At 40.8% G+C, this 21730-nt stretch overlaps 1 protein-coding gene across 2 annotated transcripts in view; it reads right to left on the bottom strand.

Annotated features, from left to right (window-relative positions):
• Positions 1 to 10850: 10850 nt before the first annotated feature.
• The window catches only part of LOC126284027 (gastrula zinc finger protein XlCGF7.1-like), a 137889-nt gene continuing 127009 nt past the window's right edge, over positions 10851 to 21730 (bottom strand). The window contains exon 5 of one of the 2 annotated variants that reach the window (XM_049982579.1): positions 10851 to 21136. In XM_049982579.1, the coding sequence (XP_049838536.1) occupies positions 20772 to 21136 (365 nt within the window). In that variant the 3' untranslated portion in view covers positions 10851 to 20771. The remainder of the gene's footprint in view (positions 21137 to 21730) is intronic. The other variant, XM_049982580.1, reaches the window with a different exon arrangement.

Raw genomic sequence — 21730 nt, 5'->3', positions numbered from 1 at the left:
AACCACTGAGTAATGGAAACTTGTACCAGTAATTAGAATTCTGTTAAGTATGAAGCATTATGCCACATTTTTCCAATTCCTCTGTCATTTTAAATATTGGTTTGATATGAAATAGTTACACCATTGTGTATAGTCTGCAAGCCTCCATATAGTGTATAATGAAGAGTGCTTTGGTATCAATATCATTTGTTCCCTCTATTACGTAGTACAGAGAACTCTTGGTAAGCCTTGGGGCACACACCAACTTCACTCATTGCATAATCATGGTCATTTCAAGAGGTGTATTGGAGGGGAAGTAATATATTGCTTACTGTTCTCTGAAGATACATTCCAAGAATTCAAATAGTAAATTCCTTGTCGTGCATGCCACTGGATCATTAAGCTCTAAATGAGATGTCATAAAAATCTATCTCATCCATTAATCTTTCGTACTTCATCTATTAATCCTGCCTAATAAGGGTCCCAGATTTACAAGCAGTATTCAATAATTGCATGAATGAGGGTTCTTTTTATGAAACCTACTTTGTGAGTTAGTTGTACTTCCTTGCACTTCTCCCAATGAAACACAGCCTGGCTCCTTCTTTGCCTACAAATATAGTGGTATGTGTGGTATTTGTGTAAGAAGACTGGTGATGGGGCATGTCGGCAGTGTTCGCAATGGCAGTTCAACCAATACAATGATTCTCCTACATCTGCCTGCAACATGTGATTTGGGAGTGCATTACAATATTTACTGTTGAGTTTCATGTTAGTTTAGTTATGATGAGGCTATGTAACCATTATGGTGTTTTTTTACACATGGGGCAAAGTAAACATGCCAATTACTGTGTGAACAGATAACAGCAATAGTTTTCCAAACATATAAATTTAACTAGGGAAAGTCAGAAGCAGAAACCTTGGTACAATGTCATGTTTACTTCAGCATAGCCAGTTACCCGGGCAGGCAACAGGTGGAGTGAGTGGTGTTGTGGAACAATCTGCAAAGCTGCAAAAATATTCCCTGCCTCTCTCTGTGCACAAATCACCACAAACCCACTTTTTTACCTGAATGCCATTCTAGTTTCAAATTATTGTTTCACTTTAGGTCACTCCGGACATGTATTTCTAGAGATTTTATAATTATAACTGTTTTTAATGAATTATCACCAATCAAGTAATTGAACAACAGTGGATCAATCTGCTTATTTAGAGCAATTTGTCACATTTTTTATTCTGAAGATCAACTAACAGTCCCTGCATCATTTATCAACCCTTTCATGTATTTTGGTATAACTTTATTACATTGCAACAGCCTCATACAGATTCTAAAATTATCTGTTGAATCATTTATGCATGTGCAGTGACAATCCCATGACACTCCACAAGAAGTTCCTTTTTCATCTGACTGTTTCCCCTGGTAAGAAAAATATACTGAGTTATATTTGTTGGGTAGTCCTTGTTCCAGACAAAGTTTGTTAGACATTCTGTAAGATGGTATTCCATTCACTAAGGGACAATATGAAAAAATACTAAAGAGCTTCCTGCAGTCAGAATATGAGGGACACTAGATGAAGAAGAGTACCAATGACAGCCATAAAAATAGCAATATGGCATCAGTGTTCACCTACATCAAGTATTGATTATGCCTTAGTGACAGGGAGAATTTAATCTGCCATTTGTACAATGAGAAACACATGGTTTTCAAACAGGATAAAATAAATAATGGCGATAAAGCACCGCTTTCACTGAAAATTTCATATTGGAGAACTGAATCCTTCTGAATTTGAAGGTCACTGCAGATAAGTTACATATTCTGCCTCTAACATGTGATTACAATAAACAGTTATGTGAGTGCAGTTAACTTCAGCACTGCAACTGTCCTCTTCATTGCTTAGCGTGCTGAAGTTTGTCATATCTGGTCACTAAGAATGCTGTTTACCAATGGGTGTACATTTATACATACAATCATTCTTAAGCAATGCTTCAAAATGAGATGTCCTCAAATATTCTGCAAGTTTGTCCCGGCACCTCATACTGGAAAAACATATTCAGTGTAGTTTTACAATTTCAAGACATCACTTCACATTCATGAAAAATAGCAATATATCATAACTTAAGAAAACATTTGTCACATTGCTTTCAGGCTGCATGAATTCTAAGAGAGGCTACAGGCATATGTATTTTCTGTAAATAGAACAGTGATGCACAAGATGGTTATCAGAGTAAGGGCCACTTGGCTTGTAAGTGATTTCATTTTGAGAGGTAGTAAGATAAGTTTTGATTTTATAAATTGTGAAGAAACTGATAACAGCATATCATCTAAGTTGGCATTGTAATTTTCTACTTAATATCAACTGGAGACTTATTCAGCACACAACATTACAATTTCCAACATTAACTAAAGGGAAAAATTTGTAGATCATTGGAGGGGAGGGGGGCACCAAACAGCTAGGTAATCCACAGTTCAGTCAAGGACAAAGGATGAGATGTAAACAAAGAAGGGAAAGGGACTTCAGGGCAACAAGAAGAAGAAAGAACAGAATAAGGGTGGGGGTGAACAGGGAGAGCAGGGGTGCCCCAGAAACAATAATATGGTGGGGTATCAGCACCACCCTTAACCGTCCTGATACCCACACCATACCGTATCATTATCACAATACAAAGGGGGGGGGGGGGGGCAACAAAAGAGGAAGAAGACACCAGAGAAGCAGAAACAAAACAGCACAACAGAGACGAAATGTCCGGAAAAGACAGGGATAACCTGGCCGGTGTTGAGGCAAGGTCAAGGCCTCCATAACCAATGCCTGTGCTATCAGGACTCACATTCCAGAGGAAAATTCAAGGACTTACACCTGAGTGCACAAACCACTTCCACAAAGAAAACTGAGGGCAGACTTAAGCATGCAACAGTTGACCACTAACACCTTAGACAAAAAAGGTGGGAGGGCATACTTAGTGCAAAGGGCCAAAAGGTGGGGCCAGTCCAGAAAAATATGAATCACCTTGAGTGGAGCCCTGCAATTACATTTGGGACAGCTTATTGTAGAGTAAAAGCCTATGGGTCAACCTAACCTGGTCAGTGTGAAGGTGGCAGAGGATGGTAGATTCCCACCGGGAGAGGTAGAGGAACGAATGCCATTTGGTGGGAATCTCCTTGACAGCACAAGGTTTATTAGACCATGAGGTGGGTAGGTAGTCTCCCAAGAGTCAGCCCACAACTGAGCAAAAAGGAATTTGATATAAAGCTGCAAATCTGCCCAAGCAGGGGGTGCAGAGAATGTAAATTAGGTGGCCACCTATCAGCTAGACAATAAGTAAGTTCATTACCCGGAATACACATGTGGCCAGGAACCCAAATGCAGTCAACTGAACAAGCAGCATTACGAAGATCAGCAAGAAGGTCATGGATGGCAGAGACCAAGGAATGGCAACTAAAACATTGAGTGATAGCCTGAAAGCCACTCATTGAGTTTGTACATAACACAACTTGAGTGAGGAAGGACAGTTTAATAAAGCAGAGAGCCCAATAGATGGCTGTTAGTACTGCAGTAAACATCCTACATACGGCAGGCAAGAGACTGTGATCCATGCCAACAGAAGATTTGAAGGCATATCCCACACGATCAGTCGATTTAGAGACACCAGAGGAGAAAACAATGGCATCCTGCACAAACAACAAAACACCATGGGAGATATGGAGACTCTTACACCCCAGAAAAAAGATATGCACTCGAATATGGGGCCAAGGAACTAACCAAGGGAGGGTGGTTGGGAGAGTACATGGGAAAGAGGAGAAGGAAGGGAGATGGAAGTAAGAGCGCAGAGAAGCAAGGCAGAACCCAACCGGTAAACCCACCTGAGGACAAACAATCGACAGGCAACAGCCCAAAGCTGCGAAAAGAGTGGAACAGAACGTGTGAAGAGGGGAAGAGTGGACAGTGATGGCACAGGGAACCAGGAGATGGGAATGCCAAATCAAAAGAGGAGAGATCCCAGTGTCAACTAGAAGACTATCAGCAGGGCTAGTGCAAAAGGCACCGAAGGCTAAACAGATACAATGATGGTGATCTGGGTCCAGAAGGAACAGTGTGGAAGGGGCAGCTGATCCATAAACTTGATAAGTATAGTCCAGATGAGACAAATTAATGTCCAGTAAAGGTGGAGAAGGATCAAATGATCTGCACCCCAAGAGGTGTAGGCAAGGATGCAAACGTTTAGAAGACAGATATCGGGCAATCAAGTAAGCTTGTTGTCAAAAAGAAGACCCAAGAAAGGGAACTTGGGGAGCACAGTCAGGCGTTGAGCATCAAGGTAGAGCTCCAGATCAGGATGGGCCATAGTAGGGTGACAGAAATGCAACACCAACAACTTAATGGGAGAGAACTGAAAACCATGCAAAAGTGTCCATGAGTAAGTGTGCCGGATAGCATCCTGGAGCTGTCATTCTGCAGAGGCCACCAAGTGGTAGCTAGCTCAAATACAGAAATCATCCACATACAGAGCAGAGGCCACAAGTCAATTAATAGCAATTAGAGAAAGAAGACCACTTAAAACAGAGCCCTGTGGAACACCATTCTCCTGGGTCCATGGAGAGCTAAAGAAAGTATCAACTAGCAAATAAAAATGGGGTGGTGGCCCCAAAGACCCCACTCATCAAGCATAAGAAGGATATGATGGCACCAACATGTCTCATAGGCCTTGCAATGATCGAAGAGAACTGCGACTAGATGACAGCACTGATAAAAGGTCTGCTGAACTGTGGTTTCCAATCAAAGCACATGATTGATCGGAGATCATTCCTCCCAAAAGCCGCAGTGGTAAGCAGATAAAAGGTTCTGAGATTGAAGATTCCAATTGAGCCAACAGGCCACTATCCATTTTAGTAACTTGCAGTGGACATTGGTCAGGCTGATGGGCCAGTAACTATTAAGGGACAAAGGATCCTATCCACACTTAAGGGTAGGAGCCACAATACAGTCCCTCCACTGAGAGGGGGGAAAATGCCTTTGAACTGAAATCAGTTCAACACCTGGAGAAGATGTTGGCATTGTGGAGGATCGAGATGTAGAAGCAGTTGTTTGTGGATGTAATCAGGGCTAGGAGCTGAACTGTGGGAAGAAGAGAGGGCCAGAAGTAGCTCACATTCAGTAAATGGTGCACTGTAGGATTCTGCCTAACAAGGGGTAAAATGTAAGTGGTAAGCTTCAGCCCATTGTTTCCAGAGGAGAAAGGCAGCTGGATAGGAGGCTGACACCAATGTCACCAAGAAATGGGATGTGAGGTGCTCTGCAAGAACTAACGGATCTGTACACAAACCACCTGTAAGGGCAAGGCCCGGAATGGGAGACTGTCACTGACAGCCTTGGAAGGCGCTAAGTGTAGCCCACACCCATGATATAGGGACAAAAGAATCTAGAGAGAAGACAAAGTGTTCCCAACACACCCATTTGCTCTGTAACGGGCTTTGGTGTGAATGTGTTTAAAGGTAAAAGACTAGCAGAGGACAGGTGATGCTTAAGATGTTGCAAGGCATGATGGCGACCATAGATAGCAATGGCCATGCTCCACCAAAGAACTGGCTGGAACAGGCCCCATCGAGAGGGAAAAGGCTATGCCAGCAGTGTGGATTACGTTCTTGAATATAATCTCACAAAAAGGTGGAAACACGACCTGGGAGTTATATAGAGGTGAATCAGCATGATGGAAAGCACAGCAAGGTAACCTAGTCAGTGGGAGACAGAGAAGAAACAAGAGAATCAACAGGAAGTTGTCACTGAGGTGGTCATTTGGTGACCAGTGTAAAAGATGGGGAGGGGAAGAGAGTGAAAGATCAATGGCACAAAAAATGTCATATGCAGCACTAAAATGATTAGGGGAACCATCATTAATAAGGCACAGGTCATGTCTGTGAAAAATTGGTCAATGAGGACCCTGTAACTAGATGAGGAAGCACTGCCCACAAAGGATGATATGCATTAAAATCTTTGAGCAGGAGGAGGAGGAGGAGGAGGAGGAAGAGGAGGAGGAGGAGGTGGAGGAGGAAGGAGGAAGGGAGGTGGGAGCTGCTGGAGGAGGACAATTAGGGCAGCAGATGCTGGTGGCCTGTCATGAGAGAGATGGAGATTGCAAACCATGATGGCAGAGTCCAAGTGGACCCGAACAGCAAACACTTCCAATAGGGTACAAAGTAGGAACCATGTACTAACAATATCCGTATAGAGCAACGTGCCCTCAAAGGACCGACCCGGTTCCTACAAAGCTTGGAATCCATGAAGGGTTGGTGAGTGAGCATCAGTAAAATGTGATTCATGGAGAATGACACTAGCTGCCAAGTAAAAGGCAAAAAAGGTTGCTTTCAATTCTGGGAGGTGGCAGTAGTATTCATTACATTTCCATTGAATAGTCACAAAGCAAGTATCCAAATAGGAGACGAATGGGCTGGAGACAACACCAAACACGATGGCATGACATTCATAAATTCAGGTTGTGTGGGGTGAAATGCCATCTCTGGAGCATCTGGAATGCCTTGTCCTGGCACTTAGGTTTCTCCTTCCCCTTCTCCTTTGTCGGTTGAGGAGGGAAGAGCACGGGGACAGCAGGATTCCTCAAGATCTGGAACTGAAAGACAGTGGGCAACCTTGAGGCACACAGACTTTGTGTCCCATGGCCAAGTTGTGGTATCAGAGAGGGACAGAGTGGTCCCATCACTGGCAGGCAATGAAGGAGGGGAGCACTTCTTTGTCGGGGGGGGGGGGGGGGGGGGGCAGCTTAGCACCCACAGGGGAGGGCATGGGAACCACAGGGGAGGGGAAAAGGAGAGAGGGATGGGACTGGGGTAATGAAGATAGGGAAGGGGAAAAGGACATAACAGAAGCAAAAGAAGCGGTCATCGACGCAGGATGAAGTTCGTCAAATTTCTGACGAGGCTCAGTGTAAGATAAATCATGCATGGACTTTTGTATCTTCTTTCTTTCTTACAATGCAGGCAATATGGCGAGTGTGGAGAGTGATGGAAATACACACACAGATGGTGGAACATGCGGGGTCCCACCACAGAGTGAGTGTCCACAGTCACCACACAGAGTTTCTGCCATACATCTGGAAGACATGTGCCCAAAACACAAACACTGAAAGCATCTCATGGGTGGCAGCATGTAAGGCTTCATGCCACACTGATAACACATAACCGTGACCTTGTCTGGGAGGGTATCTCCCTCGAAAGCCAGAATAAAAGCAAAATTGTTTTGACAACATTTTTACACACGCTGAACAAAATGAACCCCCCATCATTCCAGATCAACCCAAAGTTCCTCTCAGTTTGAAGGATGAGGTCCCCATGAAAAATAATTCTTTGGACCTCACTCAAAGACTGGCAAGATGTAATGGACACCAGCACGTTGCCAAGATTACCACAAGAATGAAGACTTGCAGATTGGGTGGCAGAAGGAGTTTTGATTAACAGGGAACCTGACCACATCTTACTGAGAGACTCCACTTCACCAAGTATGCCTTTGATATTTTCCACAAAAAATAATGGGGTTTTGGCAGTGAATGTGTGTGTGTCTTTCCTAATACACACTAGGCAGTGGGGAAAATGCTTCACCCCAAGTTGGCAAGCCTTTCCTTCCTCCCAAGGCGTAGCCAGGAAAAGGAAGGCCTCAGTCATAAGCAGCAGCATTCAGTAATCCATTACCACTCTAAAGAGAGCGCCATAGGAGAACAACCAGATTTTTGGAGTCAGATGCACTTCGCGCGAATAGCATTCACCCTGATGCCACCCACTCTGATCAGTGGCTCTCCCCATGGGTGCTACGTAGTCACAGCAAGGGTCACCTGGCATGGCAGCCACTGCCAGGAGTTCCGTTGCTCCAGAGCGACAAACAACCAATCCTAGGTATACATGAGAAGGCAACAGCTCAGGTACCAGAAGTGTGATCCCTGTGTTGTCATTGAGCTCAGCCAGATAGAAACACGGACTGACTACATGTACTGGTAACCTAGCTGGGAGGAGGGGGCTATGGCAGGGAAGGTAGAGGGGAAGGAACGTGGGGACAGGAATACATGCCATAGACACTGGGGAGGAAGTTGTTCTCCAAATGGCTCACACTATGGAGAGAGAATTTAGAAGTGAAGGTCAGACCCCAAAGCGCCACCAAAAATGCCAAAAGGAAGGATGATAGAGAAAAAAGGTAAGGTGAACAAAATTGCAAGGAATACAGGAAACCAAGTGGATATCCAGGTCGGCATAAGTAAGAACACAGAGAGGGGAAGGAGGTGGCAGATGAGGAAGGACAAAGACAGAAAGGGAGAGGCACAGTGAAGCAAATGCAGCCCAGGAAGGAAAAATGGGCAGCAATATCTCAGGGCCCAAAGTGTGCCACACTCGAACTCATGAAAGAACCATGAGCCCCTTGGGGAGGGGGAGGGATGTGTGTTTTGGCAGGGGGGGGGGGTTTAGGAAAAAGACAACAGAACAAGGTATTGCATGAGGGAAGGGGCTAATTCATTATGCTACAAGGAGATTAAGATTTAATGTTACTTCAACAATAAAGACATCAGACACAGAGCATAAGCTCTAATTGGAGAATAATGGCGACTGAAATCACCCATGTGATTTTCAAAGTAACCACCTCATCATTATCCTAAAGTAATTTAGGGTAGTCACAAAATATACAAATCTAGCTAATGGTGTGGTGATTCCAACTCTACTCACCGCAAGAATGTGTATGCTGCCTTAACCACTGCACCAACTTATTTGGTCAATTGGTAGATACAGTTGTAAATGAATTGACCTGGGAATGTGTAATACCCCACTGTATGTGCCCAAACTCCTTTAATGTCATTCAGAGCATAATTATGCACACAAAGAAAACAAAATGGTCCTATACAACCAAGATAAACTTTCCTTGTTATGACTCAGTGGAAATATGTATCATTCTGCAGCATATCATGTAATATGGGAAACTATAGAGGAATGAGTAAACTCATGCTGAAATCACAGACCTCTTGTGAGTAACATGCCACCTTCCTGGACATTGAATGCTGCTCTCTGATTCTCCAGTGACCTTGTATTAGATTTAACTTGGTATGGTTTGTATCTCCAGACACTTAAGTAACTCATTCACACATGACACCTCTAGTGTGAGAGACGTGTAATTAATTTGCACATTGTATAACCATATTATTCACAGAGGTCCGAAATTTCAACATGAATTCACTCATTCCTCTATGGTTTCCGATATTACATGATATACTGCAGAATGATATGTCTTTCGACTGAGTCATTCCAAGGAAAGTTTGTCCTGGATGTATTGGACCATTCTGTTTACTAAGTGTGTGTGCTAAATGCTCTGAATGACATTAAAGGAGTTTGGGCAAACACAATGTGGTATTACGAATTCCCAGGCCAGTTCATACATCATTAACCCCACTAACCTGTAATTCGATAGCTACCATCCGTTCCATACCAAAAAAATTTGTTCCATATAGCCAAGTCACCCATGGACAGTGTATTTGCAATGACAAGAAATCCCGTGCCCATTATGCTAAAGGCCTCACAAAAACCTTCACAGACAAGCAGTACTCCCCCAAATCTAGTCCACAAATGGATTTCCCATGCCATATCCTCACACACACCCCATCCTCTCACCACCCCAAAGAATCAGCTACAAAGGAGTGCATCCATCATCACCCAATACTGCCCAGGAAAAGGGACAACTGAACCATATCCTTTGCCAGGACTTTGACTATCTCTCGCCCTGCCCTGAAGTAAGGGGCTTCCTACCCAAGATCCTTCCCAACCCTCCCAAAGTTGTGTTCCATCATACACACAACCTACACAACCTAGTCCATCTCTATGCCACTCCCGCATCCAACCTTCAGCCACATGGACCCTATTCATGTGGCAGAGCAGGAAGCAAGACCTGCCCAATCCACCCATCTACAAAATCCTACTCGAGTCGTTTCCCATGAGAGGCCAGGCTACCTGTGAAAGCATGGCCACTGCCAAACTTTTGTCAAGAACAAAGTTGATCACACAGTAGCCCAACATGCTCAATTTTCATGGCTGCTCCACAACCCGATACATCTGTATCCTTCCCTCCACCATCAGCTTCCTGAATTACACAGATAGAAGTTATTCTTACAACACATCATTTGCTTCCATAGTTGCCTTGGTCTGTAGCTCACATAACCCTCTGACCCCACACCCTATGCCCAACAGTTTCCCTTTCCTCTGTCCTATCACCCCCTCCCAATTCAAATCTCCTGTTGCCTTCAGCATGTGCCACTTCCCACTGGCTGCTAGAATCGTGCCTGCCATCCCTCCTCCCACATTCCTCTAAGGCAAACTGGCCATCACCCATAAAGATACCAGCCACCCATCCCCAGTCCCTCTCCCTGCCTCCCACCTCCCTCTCCCTCTTTCCCTCTACTCACCCCCACCCAATACTACCCCCTACTGCAACCAGACCCCTTATCAAAAAACATCATTTGCACTGTTAGTCTAGCTGTACCATGGACGGGCTTATATATGTATGTGTTTTATTTTAGTTAGTGAATGGATGACTCCAAAAGGTAGACAGTTTTCTTTCTTTTGTGTGTGCCTATCTACAACTCAAGGTTTCTGCTTTTCAATGAGTGGTCTCCTTTAATCCAAAAACAACTTATAGCATATTACAAGAATCATTTTGTACATTTTGTTGTTTTTCCTTTGTAAATTTGTACAGAGATCTCCTGCAAGAAAGCATCGTACAACTGCATTGAGGAAATAAACTAAAAATGAAAAATAACTAACATCCAGTAAATTGTCTGCTTCTATGGTTCACTTGCAACACTAATTACCATCATTAAAAATATACAAAATATGGAGATATGAAACATTTATTTTAGTATATGAGCAATACATCGATTTACAGACATGCATTATACATAATAAAGTATACATAGCTGCACACAATCATTTATGTTTATAATAGACACATATGACAAATGACTACATGGAAAACACACACAGTATAGGTGACCATGGAGAAATGCTAATACCACATGACATTTTTATCAAAAACTGCATTTATTTTAATGTCTACAATTTGTACTTTGACAGTCTATACATTAGATCCCCCCCCCCCCCCCATCCCCCCTGCCCGCCTTATTTTGTGCAGAAACAATTTGTCAATCTGGAAGAAGCAAAAAAATGTAACAAGTCACACAAAACAAGATAGCCATGACTCTCAAAATACCCAAAAAACCAGTTCCATTTTGAAAAAAAAGCTTTAGTGTGTGGCTATCTTGATTTATGTATTTCAAGTAATGCATCAAAATCCCTTTTAATTTATGGTATTTGCTCACTCTTCATTTAAATAACAAAGCAAAAATGGATAATTACACTTGAATAAAAAAAAGGAGGTATGATTGAGGTTTGTAGCACCACTGACAATGAGATCATTAGAGACAGATCAAAACCAAAATTGGAAAAGGGCTGTCAACCATAGTTTACTGATAGGAACAATTTTAGCATTTACCTGCCATGATTTTAGAGAAAAATAACAGGAAAGGTAAATCGTTATGTACTAGAATGTAACCCTGTTTCAAGAAAAACCTCTGCATTGCATTAAAAACTTTATTGTTCAAATGGTTTTGGTCTTAGCCACCATCTAATAAAAAAACTTTTTTGTATCTGATATGTATTTTCATTACAAAATTGACCCAATGGGATTAAGACAAGCTTATACTGATCGGGCAGAAGCTGGTATGGCACCATACACATGATGCCCAGGTATGAACCACACAGAATCAAGGTGAGTGTTAACCACACTTGTTTTAAAGTTGTCTAGTTATACTATTGATACTCATAGCTTCATATTCCAGATTTGGTGTGGAGGAGTTCTCACCACTGCAGTCATGGCAAAGTGAAAATTATACTTCTCTCTCTCTCTCTCTCTCTCTCTCTCTCTCTCTCTCTCTCTCTCTCTCTCTGTCTCTGTCTCTGTCTCTATCTCTCTCCTTCTGATGTACTGCCACACAATGTATCAGAAGAGAGTCTCTCAGATGTATAGAATCAGCAGGCCTGTTTTGAAGTTTGTATGTGGTGCTCACATTTTCACATAAACTGATGAAGTATTTTTGGTTTATTACTTTCTGGCTATGCCATATTTACATATGGTGACTATGTGGTTGGAAAATTGTGTTTACTCAGGTTTTGGAGATGGTCATCATAAACCATAGTTAGTTTATAAACCATAGTTAGTTTCTTGTTGTACAAATTTAATTGAAAACTGAATCAAATACAAAAGAAATCTTTCCTTGATCACTGTGAACTTTGCTGCAATGGTTGCAACTCGTGAAACCATACTCTGTTTGCCGATGTTTTCTTTGCTTCAGTAAATTGCTGAAGTACCAAAATTTGCATAAAATACATGTTTATAGGTCTGTGAGAGAATATTATTGTGCCATGCCCTATTCTGGAGCATTAAAATGCCTGGCACCAATGCAGCCAAATAATGTCATAGCAAGAGAGATGATGAACTGTGGTGCCCACACACTATGAAGTAATAAGATGTATTCTTAGAACAAGAGCTGGCAAAGTGGAAGGAACTAGCCAGCACCTCTGAATGGCGAAGCTGGGCGACACTATAGCTCAGGCTAGGCTCCTTCAAGAGCTGACTAAACAAAAAGAGCCACACAAATGAAGTTATCGCCACCAAATGGCAACACATGGCTGCTACAGTTTGTTGTCTATTTTGAAGTGTGGGTAGAAACACTGGAGAACTACTGCCAAAAAGACTCTCATACATGTACCCCAAATCAGAACTGCATCCTCAAATGTGCTCAGATGTACCTAGTTCTCAGATGCTCACCTATTTTTTCTGTACATGACCAATTTGGGGTGTCTACATGATGCCATCCACCAACTGCACTGCTAGATGAAGTCATCAACCAAGAATCTCATCTCCAGTAGTGGCTGGCAACCACTTATGCTCGTGACTGTATGCATATGAATCAATTTCTTCACATTCCTGAGTCTTCCTCTGCTGGCAGCAGAGTCCAAGATCGGGGCTGCACAATCTTTCTGTCACAATGCACAAGTTCCCAAAGGCTCCCATCAACACCAATCACCACCTAGGGTGGGCACATGCCTTTAACATCGGTCATGATGGGGGACTATAGTTTGAGTATCACATCCTTCCATGAGGTACTGTGTCCCAATGAAGGCCACATTTCTGGATGGGACTATCCTACATCAGCTGCAACACATTGTCACTGCCAGTTACAGGTGTCCTACTGACTGCAGTAGAAATGGCATGCTGCTGTCCCATGTGGAGTTTGTGTCACCTGCTGCAGTCAGTAGCATACCTGCTGATGACTGCTCGTTGAGCTCTGTGAGCCACTACATCCCCCCAATAGTCAATGACCTTCCCTCTAGCAGTGATCATACCTATGTACGTAACTAGTGTAAATGTCTAATTCAACCAGGGATATCCTACTACTGGTCCTCCACTTGCTTTCAGTCACAGCCCCCACTCTTAACCCACATGTCGATCAAGGAACAGACATTACTTCCTAACCCTCATATAGTCGTTTCCTCTACCATAGTGGAGGCCACATTCATCACCTGTGAATTTGGTATCAGAAGTACCTTCTGCAATGTCATCTGCTGTCATTTGTCAGAAAGGCAAACTGACTGTGACCTCACTGAGCTCTAAAAGTATGGTAAGTGACCTTTATATTTTTGAGGCCTTTGTCGTGTTGTTCTTACACACAGACATTGTGTATAGGACTGATGTGTGTATAGGACTGATGTGCACTGGTATTTCTGGGTACAGTTTGAGACACCAGAGGAACCTGGGGACCTGATATAGTTTAGGGGTAATCTGAGAGAGTACTACCTCCAGCCAGTTAGGTGCCAATATGGTAACTTAACAGGACATGAATGACCTTGAATGCAGGCTATGCAAGCTATGAATGACACATGGCAATATTATGGGCATTTGGTGCATCAGTGCTCACGGTCTCATTGCTAGGACAGTGAGCCAGATGAAGTCATGAGAGGATACAACGATGGAGGAAGTACAGCCGGAAATTTGCACAAGAGCCAGGCAAAGGGTCCAGTACAAGTTTCCACACATTCCTCGAGTTCCACTCTTCAGGGAGAGGGCTGTGTGGGAACACACAGATGAATAGTTGCATGTGCACAGTACAGGAGCAGTGGCAAAGACTCTAGTGTGCACATAATCATTTACTCTTTGCTTTTTGTTTGTTTTGTCTTAGACGTTCCATGTTAATGTCTGGCTCATTGCTTCAGAATAAAGTTGAACATTAAGAATAGGAATGAGTCTGTCATTAATAAAATGGAGCTACGTAGTGGCTACACCTTTGTACCTCTGTCCAAGTTTTTTATGATGGATTTCATTGCTTTGTAGTGCACTTGAAGCATATTGTATTAAATTTTATTGTAAGATAGAGGTTGGACAAATGCCAGAAATGTATGCAGTGATTGTGCAGAATGTGGTCAAAATTTTGACGAAACAGATGGCCAAACTGCATGGGAAGAATGCTGCATTACAAAGGCATGTAACACTTTCAGGGCAGAAAGTGAGCTCAGCAAGTCAGTGATGGAGGCAAAAGCTTCAGTCAGTATACCAGTTCCTTCTGTGGATCTTATTGCAATTCACCTACTGTCTGTTTTTTTGGGCAAGTAATTGAGGATGCATCAGTGTTTATTGACAATATGGAAGCTGCTGTTAGTCTGGGTAACTGGCCAAACAAGATATGTTTGCATGTGGCTAATTTGGGGGATGCAAAGATGTGCATCATATATCATGGCAGTGGGGGGGGGGGGGGGGGGGGTGAATAAGTGTGAACGTTTGAACAACTTAATAAGGGATTATTAGCATTGCCGCAAGCAAGACAGGCTGGATTCCTCAGGGAACAACTTACTGAGACACCCCAGAAGTGAAACAAGTTGGTGAAAGCATTCTTAGGTAGAATCAGGAAAATCAGTGCAAAGACCTACGAGAATGAACAAATGGAGAAAACTGTTCTGCAAGGGGCAGAGCACAAGGTGTTTGGTGCATTTTTGAGAGGGCTTCCACCTGATATGTCAAGAGCACAGACGTAAAATTTGAAGAATTTGTTTGCTGCCCATAGATCACTATGCATATGAAGGAGGTGGAAATAGCAACTTAAAACAGCATAAGCAGAACGTATTTTCCTCAGGAGTAAAAAGTTTTAGGTGCATACAAGTGTACAACATTCAGAAACAATGCCACCAACTGGATTGTTATGAAAGTGGAGTGGTGGACCATCAGGCATGGGACTATTGAAGCAGAAATAAAAGTGAACAGCATCACAGTAAGCATTCACTTAATGGGAATTTCTCAACAGCCAGAGTATATTCCCAGTAAAACAGAAAACTGCAAAAGCAAATGAAAGATGAAGTGTTGCTTGGCAGACATAGTTAACAAAACAGAGCATACACTTTTAGTGGAAAAACGGGACTCCTGTCGGTAGCAACTTTGGACCTCTTAGGTAGGAAGAGACTGAAGCCTTAACAATAGAGGTTTCGTAGAGTAGGGGACATGATATGGCATTATTGGAGTCAGCATTGTTCAGTTTCTATACTGGAACAAGGAATTTTTCAGGAACATATGGAAGTATTAGCCCACATTCCTGGATATGAAACAAATATATAACGAATACCTGGATCAGTACAGCCAGGACCCTTTCAGCAAAGAAACCATAGAACTTTGGGATCAGCTGATTGAAACTATAAGAAAGACCAACAAGAGTTCTGGAAACATAGGTTGGAGAGTCTTGACATGAAGCACAATAGCAGAAGAGCTTGGAACCTCATGAAACAATTGTCTAGCAAACCAACAGCCCCCAAGGATCAGGTTTCCATGACAGCTAATCAAATCGCACATCAGCTCGTTTTGAATGGTAAAGCGACGAAGAACAGCAAGACTGTCATCTCATATAAGAGGTCACAAGTGGCTGAAAAACCACCTGAACCATACTTCACATCAACAGAATTGTGGAAGCTGCAATCAGTTCCTTGAAACCCAGGAAGATCGCAGGTCCCATGATATCATTAATGAATTTATACATAGCTTAGGGCCCATAGCTGAGGAATGGCTCTTACAACTTCATAATTTCTGCTGGTCTAACAAGACAGTACCTAAGCTACGGTTGAAGGTCAAGGTAGTAGCTATCCCAAAGCCAGGTAAATCAAGAGATGAAGCCAAGAACTATCATCCAATAACACTGCTGTGTTGCCCTTTCAAACTATATGAATGTCTTATCTTGAATAGAGTAGATAGCCAAATCATTCCACAACAAGCAGGATTCAGACCCGGTAAGTCTTGCACTGGACAGGTCCTCTGCCTAACACAATCACAAAGGACGCTTTTGAGAAGGGAGAAAAACTGGTGTGGTGCTTGTCCACTTATTAGCAGCATATGACACAATAAACCACAAAATTCTCCTGGGAAAATTTTTCAAAATAACTGGAAACTACCATCTTACTGAAGTTGTGAGGTCACTGATGGAGGGACCAGAAGAATGGGCTCCCACAAGGTGGTGTTTTGTCCCCTCTACTTTTCAATCTGTAAACAAATGACCAACAACAAGAAGTTTTATCTATGCTGATGATGTTGCCATTGCCCCTGCCACTCCAGATCAATCAAACAGATTGAGAGAAACCAAGTAGATGCCTTAGAAGTACTAACTGAATATTACAATGGGAACCAACTGCAACCGAATCCAGCAAAGATGCAGACTTCTTTATTTCATCTGAACAATAAGAAAGCAAACAGGTAATTACAACTGGAATGGAACCTTAAACACTGGCCAAACCCATTTTACCTTGGAATCAAATGAGATGGAACATTGTCTTACAAGTAATATGTAGAAAGAACTAGACTGAAAGCCAACACATGGAATGGTATAATCCGCAAACTTACCAACTCACACTGGGGAGCAAATCCTGAAATTCTACATGAATCACCCTGGCATTGTGCTTTGATCCAGCTGAATATGCATGTATGGAGAAGAACGACACATGCCCAGAAGCTAGATGCAGCACTGAATGACTCTTGTCAATTAATTACAGGATGCCTGAAACCTACAAACCGTGATCTACTTTGTATGTGTTCTGGAATAGCCCTCCCACAGATCAGATGGAAAACGTTGGCAATGGCCAAATGAAGTAGGCAGTGCAAAAATAGAAAACATCCCCTGTACACACATCAGCCAGTGGTGGCAAGACTTAAATCTATGAAAGATTTCATAAAAGTTGAATGTCCACTAAACGAAAGTCAATCTACAACCAGAGAATCAATGTGGAAACAAAAATTGGATAAAGTCTGAAAAGTTGGAACATTAAAGAAAAACTCCCTGCTGGATCACTATTGAAATGTCAAGTCTGGAAGAGTCTAAATAGACTTGGGTGTCAAATGGGAAGATCAAAGGATAACCTGTTCAAGTGCCACTGTTGGTAGTAGATTTACACCTAATACAGCTAATGTTGAGAAATTCTCAGTTAGCAAATAAATTCCAGAGTTTGTTTCTTTTTTTTTAAAAAAAAAAAAACATGTATGAGCTAAATCTGTAATTAATTAATAGGCTATATATACTAGGTCACAAATATAATTAAATAATAGTTATACATTTATGTATACATTCATGATCTTCACATATTGTAAGTTGTCACTATTGTGTATAGGAGGCTCATATCTGTCTCCAGTGTTCAGCATGCTTCACTAGAGCATCATTGGCCAACCACAGGTCTTGGAAAGTGCATGGGGCCAGCAACGATGGACAGGTCAACAGGTGTCATCGTTTGTTTTCCTCCACATTGGCAGGGCTCTTCTTTGTAGCAACTTTCGCTTTCTAATATTGTTACATTCCATCCTGGATTTTCTATTGTTTGGCAAAATGCAGATACATTGTTAACTATGGTTATGTTAGGTTACAGTTAATGGTTAACACTCACTGTCATGTGCGACAGGCAAATTCAGCCCTATTCACATACATAAATTAATGAAGCTGCAGGAGGACGCCATCAGGAGTTTTTAACTTTGCCCCCAAAACAGTCTTGTGTAAACAAATTCAGAGAACTACATAAATTATCTCCTCATTTTATTCACATGAAATAATTAAATACTTTGCTAACAAACACACACATAGTTAAAATGCAATAAATAAATAAATTCCATGGTTAAAATTAACTAAAAAACATTATGTAAAGAAGGGCACAATTCTTAGATTAACTATGGTGTAATGAAGAAAAGACATCCACATTCAGAAACATGTAATATAGTTTCATTGAGTCAGTACAGAGGTCAAGTATATATAGATGTTAATCACATAGAGTAATATTCTCCTATAGCTCCAGACATAATTTGGAATGTAGTATGAATAGTACCTTTTAGGCATACTATATATAACACACATCACTGATTTTTATCAAATGGTTATATGCTGTTTCAGTTTGTTTCTGGATAACTTGACATTCACATTGTTTTACAAACTGATCCCAGGACAACCAAAGTACAAATATTAATATTGTATTTATCAACACACTCAATGAAGGAATGTTTGTATACAGGTAACACCCCATGCAAATAAACTTTTGTAGTCAATCAAGGTTTTGAACATCATCCCAAAAGATTCCAGAAAAAACTGTGCAACACAGTAAATCTATGTAGATCATTTTAGCAGTTTCTCCAGTGGTCACAAAATAAATAAATAAATACATTTTCATTGCTTCTTACAGTTACATAGGAAACAGACCATATATTTTGTACTGTCATACTCTAATGACTAGAATGAATGGCTTTCTCATCCATGTATTCACAATTGCTCATATGACATATTACTCCAACTTGAAACTACCAAACCAAAACATTAATAACTGTCATAAAATTTGAAGTGGATACACAGTAACATTTATATAATAAAACTCACCAAAACACAGTATTATTCTCCTTTGTGCTCCTAATTCCAGCATCAAAGTGATTAAAAAAAACTGCCTTTGATGTTCACTGTAAATGAAATGACATTTTGGCCAAAGTAAGTATCTCCTTTCACCAGAATATGTGTCAAGCAAATAGTGTCAAGAACACAGATTCGTGAATGCTTCATAAATTTAACATCATGGGAAGACAGTTTATAAAGTTAACATATCTTCTGGCAAGATAACATTATAGTACTCTCTCTCTCTCTCTCTCTCTCTCTCTCTCTCTCTCTCTCTCTCTCTCTCTCCTGCCCCCTTTTCTGTTTTTCCCCTCAACAACCACAATTCCTCACTTTTACCCAACAGAATTAAGCCCTAGAAAATTGCACAACCATAGGTTTATAATATCTATATTATACACACAACAAATTATGGAATATAATAAAAGGAATCAAGCACCTCTTTTACAGATAAGAAAACATATCTAGTGTGCCTAATAATACTTTGTGCTATGGAATTTTAGTAGACAGCATTTAGGCACATTTTAAATACATTTAGCTACATACTTACACTTCATTCATCCCAACTGATGGACCAGTACCATGGACGCAAAAAAGCTGTGACGTAACATCAAAATGTCCCATCCCATTACTACAAAGGTAGTATGATACCAGTGAAATAACATTGCTCCTACATGTACTGTTCACATATTGATGACACAGTACACATGTATAATTACACATCAAAGAGAAAAGAATTAGACAGTTTTGTATTTGCTAGTCTGATTTAAGGAAGCAAAATGCATTTTGTAATGCTGCCATGCTGTACCTCCATCAACCTAAGACAGAAATTTTGAGACTTAAATTTATGATGGTTTATAATAAATAACTTAACTACATCATGTTAAACACAAAAACAAAAAATTTGTCCTGATTATCAAGCTGCCCACAAACTTCATTCTTAATGAAAACTTAACCGGGCAACCCTGTCTGACAATTTCACAGGGAAACTCATTCCGCATTAACATTTAGCCCAAGTTTGACATCAGAAATAGGGAAATAGCCCACAGAATTACTCATTATGGAAATTTTGCTGCCTCACATGAAGATCTGTCAGGAAAGATGAAGAGAATTCTGCCTTTAAGCCATGCAGAAGTGCATGGTTAAATGCAAGAAATCTTATGAATTACTTTAGACCATTTTTGAGCAAAAATGATCATATTGCACATATTAGGATAATGAGGGCCACATTACCATGACAGATCCTTCCAATGTGGCACTTTGAACTTTGTTTTGTTTATAATTTTAGAAAATACAGAACAAAAATTTAATAAAATAAATCTAAGTTCACATGAAACCAAGAAGCAAAAGGAATAGTGAGTAATACATAGTGATTGAGACAACACATCATAACTGATCTTTGAAGAAAAGAGCCATGTAGCAACTGGAGACGTAAAATTTAGTGACACTGCATATTTATGACAACATCTGTCATCTTCCCCTTTCCCAACCCATATAACTTCCCATTAAGTAAATAATTTTAATTTAAGAAACAAGCAGTTTGTTAGACTCCACACTACCTTGAAAGTCTGTCATACTGCCATGATACATTTGGCATCAAGTTTTGAAAACTGTCATGGTCTCCACAGCAGTAGATAAATAAAAGCAAGCTTATATACTAAATCACAACCAAATGTTCACAGATATACTAAGACTACTGACATTTAGAAAAGTAGTATATAACACCAAGTTATTCATAATCAGAATAGTCAGCCTTACACAAATCTCCCATATATCGAAACAATGACAAATTACATTTTGGAAATATATGTGAATGTTTATTCAGTCTTATCTTTTGTATGTTCCTCTTGACTCACAGCAGCACAATCTTTTGTACATTTTTCTTCAGTTTTAACAGCTGCATGACCTTTCATATGCTCCTCAAAACATGATCTTATGGTGAAGACCTTGGAACATGTAGTGCAAACATAAGATGTTGAATCCGAATGCATCTTAAGATGTTGGTTGAGGTTACCTTTGCTGCTGAATGTCTTTAAACAGTAGTTACATTTGTGTGGCCTGATTCCAGCATGCATTTTGAGATGAACGTGCAGGTCACCCCTAAATACAAAACTTCTTGAACATTGTTCACAAGAAAATGGCCTAACAGCCGTGTGTTTTTTCATGTGCTGATTCAGGTTACCTGGAATAACACACATTAATGTAAAATCTTTAAGGAAATAAAATTTATATAAATAGCTGTCAGAGCACAACAGAATTTGTACTGCATGAAGTCCACTGACATCACTGAAGTATTTCAAATGTTTTATCTCACAAATTAAAGACCTTTCCACAGCTCAATTAATTCCAATTTTACAGGTAGAAGCTGTCCCAAATTTTCCATATTATAATTATTCCCTATAAATAAATGTCACATACATAACACAAGGACCTTATTGCAGTCTAACAACATACAATATGAAATTAAATATAAACACACAATTCCTGGACATCACTGCTACTAGGATACAAAGGAGAATCCAAGCTAGTATTGGAACAAAATGAAATTGTAGACTTGAAGTTGTATCTTCACCTTGCATTTTACTCATTTTTAATGCTGAAAGAGTTGGAAGCTGTCAGTCTGTTGGTACATCATTTTATAAATACAAGTGGATAAACATTTAAAAGCATGATACAGTAATATAAAATTCACAGTAACTGAAATCCTGTGCCTCTTGTCTCACAAATCCCATTCTGTACTTCATACTAGGAAAATAACTTGTCAAACAGATATATA

The sequence above is a fragment of the Schistocerca gregaria genome, chromosome 8, assembly GCF_023897955.1.
Source record: "Schistocerca gregaria isolate iqSchGreg1 chromosome 8, iqSchGreg1.2, whole genome shotgun sequence".
Lineage (NCBI taxonomy): Eukaryota > Metazoa > Arthropoda > Insecta > Orthoptera > Acrididae > Schistocerca > Schistocerca gregaria.
This window is presented reverse-complemented; position numbering and strand designations above follow the sequence as displayed.